An 11,727-nucleotide genomic window follows, 5' to 3' on the forward strand; every position below is an offset into this window, starting at 1 on the left:
GCTCCGCGCACTTTCTTCACTTTTGGCACACTCCATGCCTTAGTTCCGGCAATGAATCATTTTTCTTGAGTCTGTGTAGGTGGAAGGGGGGGTCAAAAAATTTTTGGCCCAAGATAGGAGGGGGTCGTAAATTTTTTTTGCCTGTGATAGGGGGGTCATAAAAAATCCTTCATCCTTTATGTTTTTGATAATCTCTGCTATATATATGTGACTCCGGTCACCGACATATTTGGGCCCCCCTCCTCTTCCGAAGAAAATGCCAGGGATGGGTCAAACTCCAGGGTCAAAGTATAAACTGCAAATATTATCCATGCCCTACACACAGTTTTCTGGTTTTGGTTTTACTTCAGTAAGTAAACATACCAGAAAATGTCCATGCACAGAGTGTATTACAGCTTATTACAAATAGAAAGTTACATGGATAAACCAATATTTGCATGCATGATATATGTGCATGTGATTTCCACCCAAATATATATGTGCAAAGGGGGAGCAAAGACTTATTGGCAAGCCAAGAGGGTGGCAGGCAATTTTTTGTAGGCTGATAGAGGCCGGGAAGCAAGCACCTTTATAGCATGCTGTCTGAAAATTATACGAGGGGAGGGGGGAACTTGTAATTATTGCGCAGTCCCTTATGCTTTTATTCAGTTTCCTCTTGTATCATGAATTTGCGGATCCCCAGTGACTTGTGTTTATTTTTTCTGTTTCATATTCCATATCACCAATGGTATTCAGAGTAAGACACCGTCATATCCCGGGGGGCACTCCAACTTTGGAGGTGGCGTGTATGTAGGGCTGTTAAGGCCCCTTTTTCAGCATCGCTGTCACCCAAAGACCCCATATTTTTTTCCTAACACATGCTCTGTCACCCAAAGACCCCATATTTTTCCATTTGATCTATCACCCAAAGACCCTTACAAGTTCAATTTGAACAGCTACTTTCATTTATCACTGATTTTGTTACTTATTTTGAAAAAAAACAAAGAAATTTGAAGCCATTTAGAACTAGAAATTCGATTTTCGAGGTTTTTGTGGCGCTTTTTCGTCTCTCACCTAAAGATCACATTTAAAAAAGGTCATGTTCTCACCCAATGACCCCATATTTTTTACATTTTGCTCTCACGAATGCCAAAAATCATGCTCTCACCCAATGACCCCATGTTTTTTACATTTTGCTCTCACCGAATGCCCCTTAGTGCGAAAGTGCCAGCCCTACACCTATATCCATTTCAAATTGAAGTGCCCCCCGGTGTCATATAGGGTCCTATCCATTTTATTTGGGCTACTCAGTCATATTCAAGTTAGCTCCATTTTGTTTATGATTACAGGAAAATGATAAACAGACGTCCACGAGAGTGGGACTACCTAATGCCCCACGTATGTCAATACTGTGGAAGGAGATTCTACAACAATGTGTTCAGATATCTATTCCACATAAGGCATCATGAAATGTGGATTCGTCCTTATTGGTACGACTATAAGAGTACAGTAATGTATGTACCCATTCCCAAGATACAGAAGATAAAAAACAGTGCAAGTAAGAGACAAGAGTTGTTAGAAAAAAGTGGAAGTTAAGGCAGAAGAATATAAATAAGGACAAGAAGACATCCACGCAGACCAAACACCAAGATGGATGGAAAACTTTCTATAAGAAATTTTGTAACAAACGTTTCACAATGTCAAGTAGCATGAAAAGACACGAACGTATCCATACTAAAGAGAAGCCCTTTCATTGTAAATTTTGTAACAAAGGCTTCACAGAGTCAGGGGGTTTGAGAAAACATGAATGTACTCATACCAAGGAGAAGCCTTTCATATGCAAATATTGTAACAAAGGCTTCACAGAGTCAGGGGGTTTGAGAAAACATGAACATACTCATACGAAAGAGAAGCCTTTCATATGCCAATACTGCAAAAAAGGCTTCACACAGTCAGGGGGCTTGAAAAGACATGAACGTATTCATACTGGAGAGAAGCCTTACAAATGTACATTTTGCAACGAAGGCTTTACACGGTCAAGTCACTTGAAGCAACATGAACGTACTCATACCAAGGAGAAGCCTTTCATATGCAAATATTGTAAGAAAGGCTTCACAGAGTCAGGGGGTTTGAAAAGACATGAACGTGTCCATACTAAAGAGAAACCTTTCAAGTGTAATTTGTGCAACAAAGGTTTCAGTCGGTCATGTAACTTGAAGCAACATGAACGTACTCATACCAAGGAGAAGCCTTACATATGCACATTTTGTATCAAAGGCTTCACTCAGTCACGTAGCTTGAAAATACATGAACGTATACATACTAAAGAGAAGCCTTACAAGTGCACATTTTGTAACAAAGGCTTTACACGGGCAGATTCCTTGAAAATACATGAACGTCTCCATACTAAAGAGAAGCCTTACAAATGCAAATGCTGTAACAAAGGCTTTAGAGAGTCAGGGGGTTTGAGAAAACATGAATGTATTCATACGAAAGAGAATCTTTTCATATGCAAATATTGTAACCAAGGCTTCGCTCAGTCAGGTAGCTTGAAAATACATGAACGTGTCCATACTAAAGAGAAGCCTTTCAAGTGTAATTTCTGCAACAAAGGCTTCACTCAGTCAAGTCACTTGAAGCAACATGAACGTACTCATAGTAAAGAGAAGCCTTTCAAATGTGCCTTTTGTAACAAAGGCTTCACACAGTCAAGTAACTTGAAAGCACATGAACGTGACCATACTAAAGAGAAGCCTTACAAATGCACATTTTGTAACAAAGGCTTCACTCAGTCACGTAACTTGAAAATACATGAACGTATACATACTAAAGAGAAGCCTTACAAGTGCACATTTGTAACAAAGGCTTTACACGGGCAGATTCCTTGAAAATACATGAACGTGTCCATACTAAAGAGAAGCCTTACAAATGCAAATGTTGTAACAAAGGCTTCACAGGGTCAGCGTGTTTGAAAAGACATGAACGTATTCATACGAAAGAGAATCTTTTCATATGCAAATATTGTAACAAAGGCCTCACTCAGTCAGGTGACTTGAAAAGACATGAACGTGTCCATACTAAAGAGAAGCCTTTCAAGTGTAATTTCTGCAACAAAGGCTTCACTCAGTCAAGTAACTTGAAGCAACATGAATGTACTCATACCAAGGAGAAGCATTTCATATGCACATTTTGTAACAAAGGTTTCACAGAGTCAGGGGGTTTGAAAAGACATGAACGTATTCATACGAAAGAGAACCTTTTCATATGCAAATATTGTAACAAAGGCTTCACTCAGTCAGGGGGCTTGAAAAGACATGAACGTGTCCATACTAAAGAGAAGCCTTTCAAGTGTAATTTCTGCAATAAAGGCTTCACTCAGTCAAGTCACTTGAAAATACATGAACAAATTCATACCAAGGAGAAGCCTTACAAATGCACATGTTGTAACAAAGGCTCCACAGAGTCTGGTCAATTAAAAGTACATGAACGTATTCACACTGGAGTGAAACCTTACAAGTGTACATTTTGTAACAAAGGCTTTGCTCAATCAGGTGACTTGAAAAAACATGAACGTGGTCATACTAAAGAGAAGCCTTACAAATGCACATTTTGTAACAAAGGCTTCACTCAGTCACGTAACTTGAAAATACATGAACGTATACATACTAAAGAGAAGCCTTAATACAAGTGCACATTTTGTAACAAAGGCTTTGCACGGCCAGATGTCTTGAAAATTATGAACATGACCAAACTATCAGAGGAGTCCTGACTGACCATAAGAGGGGTCCTTTCATTGTGAATTTTGTAACCAAAGGCTTTACACGATCTGGTGATTTGAAAATACATGAATGTATTCATACTAAAGAGTAGCCCGTCATGTGTAAATTTGGTAACCAAGGCTTGAAAAAACATTGTGTCCATACTAAAGAGAAGCCTTAAAGTGTAATTTATGCAACAAGGGTTTCAGTGTATCATAAAAATCATAAACGTATTCATTATGCAAAATGATATTGTAACAATTTACACGGCCGGGTGACTTAAAAGTACATCAATGTATTTGTACTAAAGAGAAGCCTTTCATATGCAAACTTTGTAGCAAAGGTTTCACAGTCGGGTGCTTAATACTGGAGAGAAGCCTTTACTTTATAACAAAAGCTTATACACAGTTATGTTCCTAAGCAGTGGCTGGAGGGGGCAAAGTGAATTTCAGGGGTGAAAATCAACAAATATTTCTCAAAAATGTTGCAAAACGTAATCATCCCCCTCCCCCCTGCCCCCTGGCAAACACACTGGTCCTTGAAGTATGTATGAACATATTTTTATACAGCAGAGAATCTATTCAGTGTTAATTTTACAACAAATCTCAGTAACAAATGTTTCACAGTATTGAGTTAAGTAACTTAAAAAACACATGAGCACATTCATACTAAAATGAAGTCTCATGAGTGTAAAACTTGTGACAAGAGCTTTGATCTCTACATCAGGAAGTGTAAAACTTGGGACAAGAGCTTTGATCTCAACATCAGGAAATGTAAAACTTGTGACTAGAGCTTTGATCACACGATAAAAAAAGAGATGTATGTTAAATGTAAATTTTGTGACTTGCGCTGTATATATGATTGTCAAGTTTGTATATATAATTATGTTTACATGTTGCCTCAGGTTGTATCACACAGTTGGTTGATGCCATGTATTCTTAAAAGCAAAGTTGAAAACTGATGGCGCAATTATCTTCAATCTTGTTTGCATCTTTATAAGGGGTACCGGTATATAGTATAATGGTGTTAAAACCTCATTAAAATGAGTAACATATATCAAGGAACATTTTTAACTACTTTTTATCGTGAAAAGGAATAACTCATATTATTGTCCTAAATTAAATTGCAAAATATATGGGTCTTTTCACAGTAAATTATCACAGTGGATTTTAAAATTTTTGATCCTTATTTTCATGGAAACTAAAGATAGCACCTTTGTGTAATTTCCAGAGGCAGTAGATATCTATCAGGAGAGATAGCTCAGTAATTTTCAGCATTATAGCACCGTATCGTTATTACTTTATGACCATTTTTGTATGCCAAAAATTGACCAAAATGGCAGTTGAAATCCTGACATGACAAAAAAAAGGGCCAATTTTTTGTAAAAACTAAATGATGAACCAGTGCAAATGTTCATAATACAAAGGCAAATGGCCAGAATCAATCAAAACAGCAGAATCAGTGTTAGCACATCTGCGCACAGCTATATAGCTTTTTCTTCATTTTGGGAATAACAGTCGAACATGCCATGTATAACATTTCTTATAACTTCTGGCCCTCTTCTTGGTATTATGCCACTATTATGCAATTTTGCAAACAACAGAATTGGCACATAATCACAAAAAGAAGTAATGCTGAAATTGGCAGGAGAATACTTTGCCAACTTTTGATTTACAGTCAAGGGGCATTTGCCCCCCCAATTTTTTTTTTTTGCCCCCAGTTTTGAGCAAAACCCCCAAATTATGATTTATGATTTTGCCCCCCAGAAATTCACTTTGCCCCCCCTCTCCCATGCCCCCCCCACCCGAAAAAAAAATTCCTGGTGCCACCACTGGTCACTCAGTGCTATATTTTGTTTTGCCAGATGTATCCAACATGCAAATGCATGTGCTAAAATGAGATGTGTGTACAAAGCTAAGTCATGCTTGTATGTCATCATCATCATCGGACACACTAGGGCAATTGTAAAAGTTTGAGGTAGCTAGCTGAAATTCATAGAACTTTCTCTCCAGTCTAAGTAGAAAGCAAAACTGCTGTTAAAATTTTGCAAACAGGCAGATAGATTTGATTTTATCAGGCTTGAAATTTTAGAATTTATTTCAGAATTTCGTGATAGTTTACTTTGAAAACTCCCATATGTAAACAGCGCCCTCAATTTGCACACAAAATACAGTTTATAGAACGATAAAAGTCACCAGAAAAATTTGATGAAGAAAGGAAAGGCTAAGTTGAAATAGCTAAATATATATGGTCGCATGTCATAAGTTGGGTACAATTTCCATTACATGGTCAAAAATGACAAAAATGTGTTTTTGATATGTTGTATATATTGACAACCTCTAATAATTAACACCATTTTTAACCTTAACACATGCTTAATTTTTGGGATATTGCTTAATTACTATTTAATTAATACACAGACGTCAATGTAAATCTCAATTTTCAAATACGTTTTTCTCAAATCGGACCTCAATTACAAAAATGAATGTAAAATTTTTATTTTATGCAAAAATGTCATCAGATTTGGAGGATATGTTCTCAACATGTTAATGCTTCAAATAAACTTTTTAAAATAATTGTACGTATGTTAATTACATTGTGAAGGTCAATGACCTTTTTACGAGTAATTAGCAAGATGGTTATTCTATTATTGAGGAAATGAATATCAAGAAGAGAAATGTACATTAGCATATTGCTAAAAATACTGAAATTCAACTAGGATTTCATTAAAAACGAAAAATGGAACATATAACCCTTTAAGGTGGTACTACACACCTTGATAAATTTGTGACTATTTTTGCATTTTTCAAAAAAAATAATATCACACTGGTAAGAAAAGTTATGTATATTAGAGGAGTAAGAAATCCAGTTACTACACTGGAATTTTAGTAACTCAAGACAAGGGGTACGTTATTTATGATAAGAAAAGAGGTACCGCTAGAATGTACCTCATTTCTTAACATATATAATTAACCAGTTGTGTTGAATCACTGAAATTTCAGTGAAGTAATTGGATTCCTTGCCCCTATAATATACATATATAACTTTTGTTACCAGTGTGTAGTTACTTTTTGAGAAAAATGCAAAATTAGTCAAAAAATTTGTCAGGGGGTGTAGTACCACCTTAAGTAGTCAGTAATTGTTTTAGTTGTACAAATTTAACATTCAAAGCTGTCAATACATCATACCCTCCCTAGGTTTGAAAAAGTAACCAGTAGTTTTGACATGCTGACATGTGAATTTCCACATAGGGCCTATTGCACACTCCCGCATCCGCCTGCTCCACATCCGCCTGCTCCTCCACCCCTGGCATTTTTCATTTCAACTGATGTGATTTTTTTACTGAATAATGTATAATTATATGCTTCAGTAGACTGAAAGAGTATAACATTAGGCTTAAAATGAGGTATGAACCACTGCTGTAGGATATGGGGTTACGGAAAGCCAATCAAATTTGTATCACAATTTTCAGAAAAGTGTAATCCCTCCACCCTTTTAGCATACCCAACTTATGACATGCGACCATATGTATATTAATGTGATAGCTGTTGGTATTGTAAAGGTCTAGAATTGAAAATAATGTAATGTTTTGTTAGCCTTAAATGAAGCAATTTTGCTATGTTAAGGACCAGTGCGCATGAAGCAAAATTGTAAAATATGCTAAGCAATTTACAATATTTTGGGCAAAAAATAATATTTTGGGGCTAAAAGGAACAGGCACAGGGCACTTTTTACCGGGACTTTTTAGGGCTTGGACCGACCCTGGACCAAGCTGAAAGATCTGTGGTGTGACATACGTCAGATCATAGACCATAAATCAGATTGAATCCTGTGTTTAATTGATAGCATAATAATGTGAATTAAGTAGTTAAGTTCAAATTTGTAAAAATTATTATTTATTATCTTTAAAGGAGTGTGATATCTGATTGACAGCCTCATCCCCTATTTTTCCTTTACCAGAACAGATTTTGGTATCTGAAGAAACATTTTTCTCATTAACCCGGTTAAATTCAACGCACAATATTTGTTTTGCTTAGATGGTGTGAACAAAAGCTGGTGAACTGTGCTAGCCACCATCAGAAGTATGTCCTATCCCACTCCTATGGGGCATTACATGTTTTGTTTCTCATATCAAAACCGCTGGAGCTGGATTTGGAGCTGTTTGTAGCGTACACATGCACGGCCGGATTTACCATAGGGCCAGAGATGGGCCCGGGCCCAGGGCCCCAAAATTTTTGTATCTTCATGGTTTCCTCATATCAATATGATACCAAAATCTTGCTTCAAAGGGGTTGAGGTTGTCTATTGGGTGCCACACTTGTAAATTTGGTATCAAAGGCTTCACAGAGTGAGTGAACTTAAAATTTAGATATATGTTTTTTTTTTTCAAATGTAAAGAAAAGGCCTTTCAAATGTAAGTAGGCTATTAATTACGAAATGCATTAACAGAAAGACCTGTTACATTTTCTGACAAGATCTTCAGATTATCAGTAGTAGTAAGATAAAATGGTGAAATATGAAATAGTTTTAAGATAAAGCTATATGGTGGTGCAGCTTGTTCTCCAGGAGCAATTTGACACAAATTTTGATGAAATTGGCCATTGAGCAAACAAAATATGACAGGAGGTCTTGGGGTGGTGCAATAATAATGTGTACCATCAGAGTTGTGAATTAAAGGGGGAAAAGATTTTTTGGTAGCCAAAAGGGGTGGGGGGGGAAGCATTTTTTGGCAGGTCGAAGGGGGGGGTCAAGTGATTTTTAACAGGCCCAGAAGGGGGCAAGCAATTTTTGGCACAGATATTTTGGCCACCGTTTCTATATTACACCCTAAAAAAGCTTTAAAAATTGTAGGAAAACATTAGGAACATGTTAAAATATGCAAAATTTCCTGCTCGCTGTGCTCACATTATATGATAGAACAATTTAAGGTTTTAGATTTGGGTTCCCAAAAATCTTCATGAGTGTATTCAAGATCTTAGTATGTACGGGGGGCCCTAAAGTAAAGCCAAGAATTTTCATATTATGCGAAATTCATGAAAATCACGGAATTGGAGGTAAAGCGGAAAACGATTTCTGAGAAAAAATAAAAAAAAAAATAAGCAAAAATGACCTAGAAAAAGGAAAAAAACACAATTGAAAATAAATAAATAAAATACTAAATGAAATGGGTCTTCAAAATTCATCAAAATAAAGTAAAATCCGTCATAGATTTACCGTACAACGCCCCACTGCAGCCATGATACCCAATTACCCATCCCAACTTTGCAAATCGCAATGATCGTCACAAGATTCTTGTGAAATTTTATTATGTCAGAAATGTGCTAAAATTACAAAGCGGAGAAAAGCGGAATTTAGCATTTGTAAAGCAGAAAATTCTTGGCTTTACCCTAAAGGCACGGCCAAAGGGGGGGGGGGGGCAAGAGATTTTTAGCAGACCACATTGAGAATTCACCACCCCGGGGTACACAAAATTATTGTGCAGCCCCTTAATAGTTTTGACCACACCATGTATTATTTTAGATTATTGTGATTTGCAACATTATTTTGTATGGAAATGTACATTTTGACTTTTAGTAAAATGACTTTGTCCATGTGCAGATCTAAGTTGGATCAAAGGATGAGCGAAACATGCGTCTTGTAGTGAAAGCAGCACTTTCATGTATACCCACTGGACAGACAAAAATGGTATCCTATCTGCTATAGCCGCCCTGAACATTAACTTTGACAAATTCTGCATTCTACATTGTACACAATCTAAAAATATGGCTGGCATCCATGGCACACGTCACCGACATCGCCTGGCTAATAATTATTTGGTGCAGCAGAGACACTAAAACGAATACACGGGATCGATACATATGAATTGCTATGCACGATTTTGATATCGGACGAAAATCTTCGGGATACTGGGTTAGAAAATGATGAATATCTCCCGCAAATGATTTTTTCTCAAGAAACCAGATGTGGTCTCATACACTTGAAAATACGTGTTGAACAGATATGATAGTCGTTAGCGTGCGCTTTGAAAATTGGCTGTGCGCTTTGAACTCAAAATCTAACCAAAACTCTAATGTTATATTGCGTTGGTCCTGTGCTACAGCGCGCAGCAGGCTATAGTCTGCTGCACTCACTACTCAGTGGAGGCAGTATATACCGTAACCGCAATGTCGTATACAAGCTTACTCACACAGCGAGAAATCAATTACTCCGGTTATTGTCAGTAGCCTTAGTCAGGTCACTTCGCTAATTATGCATCTCGTAAGGTCCGAATAAAATGGCCATGGGTGGCTGTGGATTCAACCTACCATGGCGATTTCTACCATGAAGATATCGGGGCGATGTCACTGTGTGGCAGATAGGGCATTCTTCCCTAAACCCTCATTATGTATTTTATCATAAAGTATTATGTGTGTAGCAGATAGCAGAAGTAGACATTGAGGTTTTAGGCAAGAAAGCCCTATCTGCAATAACTGTCAGGTGTCATATATTTTAGATACGTATAATATATAGAATGCTGAAATTATCCAAATGTCTAGTTGTAAATATTTGTTTTGATATGTTAATGATGTATTCAACTTTTGTAAGATGAGAGAATAACAAGAAACAAGTGGCTTAGGCCAAAAAAGGTTTGTATCACAACCATTTTACAAAAAAAGTATACATGTTTTTAGCCCATTAATAAGGAAAAATTGCCTGTATAAGCCCAGCGCTACAAGCTAGAAGGGCTTTCACAAACTTATGCACACAGGTTTAAGTACATATTTTGAAACATTCTCCTACACATCACAAATTTTAAATAAAATCAACACCATCTCTTTGGTTTACAAGTTATCACACTTTCAATTTGTCTCAAAAAGCAGCTAAACGCCTAACATGTTTAAAAAGTGTTACAGCTCTACCTTTCAGGAAAACGACATGTTTAGATATCAAACATTTAGCTTGAGTGTAGATTATAATTATACAGGTTGATGTTTGATATCTATAATATAAACATAAGCTAAACATGGTGTTTAGGATGGGGTAAAGTGTTTAGGATATGTTTAGATACAAATTGAAAGTGCGATAACTTGAAAACCAAAGGGATGGTGTTGATTTTTTTTTTGATTTGTGATGTGTGGGAGAATAGGTTTCAAAATATGAAACACTTTTCTGAAAAGGTACATAAAATTTGGCTAAACATCTCACATGTTTAAAAGGTGTTACAGCTGGGGATTTACATTGTTGGTACTTTATTAATTAATAGGTGGAATATGGTATTCTGTAAGGTTGTATGTAGGTGTATGCTTGGCACTAATAGACCCTCCCTCGGGTCCGTGGAGAACGACTGGTAATGTAGATTACATAGCATTAAAAATCAGCGCCAATGGACTTTCGCGTTCACTTATAATACTGAGTATATTTCTATATTGCTGCATGGTTGACTGTGGTGGGTGTAATTAGTGGCGTCGATTTGTGGATGAAGAGGAATGGGTTTTTGGCATTGAAGAAAATAAGGGGGGAGTTGGCATTTTTTTTCATAGGGCATTACGTAATTATTTATTGTTACATTATCCAGAGATGGAACCGAACCGAGACTGGGGCCAGTCTAGGCACTAATTGATCAAATGCCACTTGATGATTCTGCCACTCTGGCACATAAATGTTCTGCATAGCTAACTTTAGCCTTGTTCAAGGCCTTCTACAATTTCCTCCCTGCTTGAACTATTTTTGGAGCTTTTTGGGCTCGCGAAGTCAGTGAGCAGGTGAGGGCCACAGATTACGGCTATTAATGACCGTGCGTCAGCTGACAAATCGAACTTGGGCTTAGTCTATGAACCGTCAAAACGTGTCGTTTCGCCCTATACGGGCTCGTAGGCTCAACCCGAGTTCGATCGTTCAACTTACGCATGATTATAAACACCTCAAAAGAAATAAGTCCCCCTCTGAACATGTCGTCATGACATCGTAAGGTTTCATTTTGTACCAACAAAACTAACTTTGAAATAATTAT

At 37.0% G+C, this 11,727-nt stretch overlaps 1 protein-coding gene across 1 annotated transcript; it reads left to right on the forward strand.

Annotated features, from left to right (window-relative positions):
* The first annotated feature begins 1,332 nt into the window (after nucleotides 1–1,332).
* Nucleotides 1,333–3,944, forward strand: LOC140138260 (uncharacterized). Its single transcript, XM_072160174.1, is given in 2 exon segments — nucleotides 1,333–2,829; nucleotides 2,832–3,944. Coding segments are annotated over 2 exon segments (1,983 nt in total). The 5' UTR covers nucleotides 1,333–1,676; the 3' UTR covers nucleotides 3,662–3,944.
* Nucleotides 3,945–11,727: the final 7,783 nt, after the last annotated feature.

Source organism: Amphiura filiformis, chromosome 17 (genome assembly GCF_039555335.1).
Source record: "Amphiura filiformis chromosome 17, Afil_fr2py, whole genome shotgun sequence".
Classification (NCBI taxonomy): Eukaryota; Metazoa; Echinodermata; class Ophiuroidea; order Amphilepidida; family Amphiuridae; genus Amphiura; species Amphiura filiformis.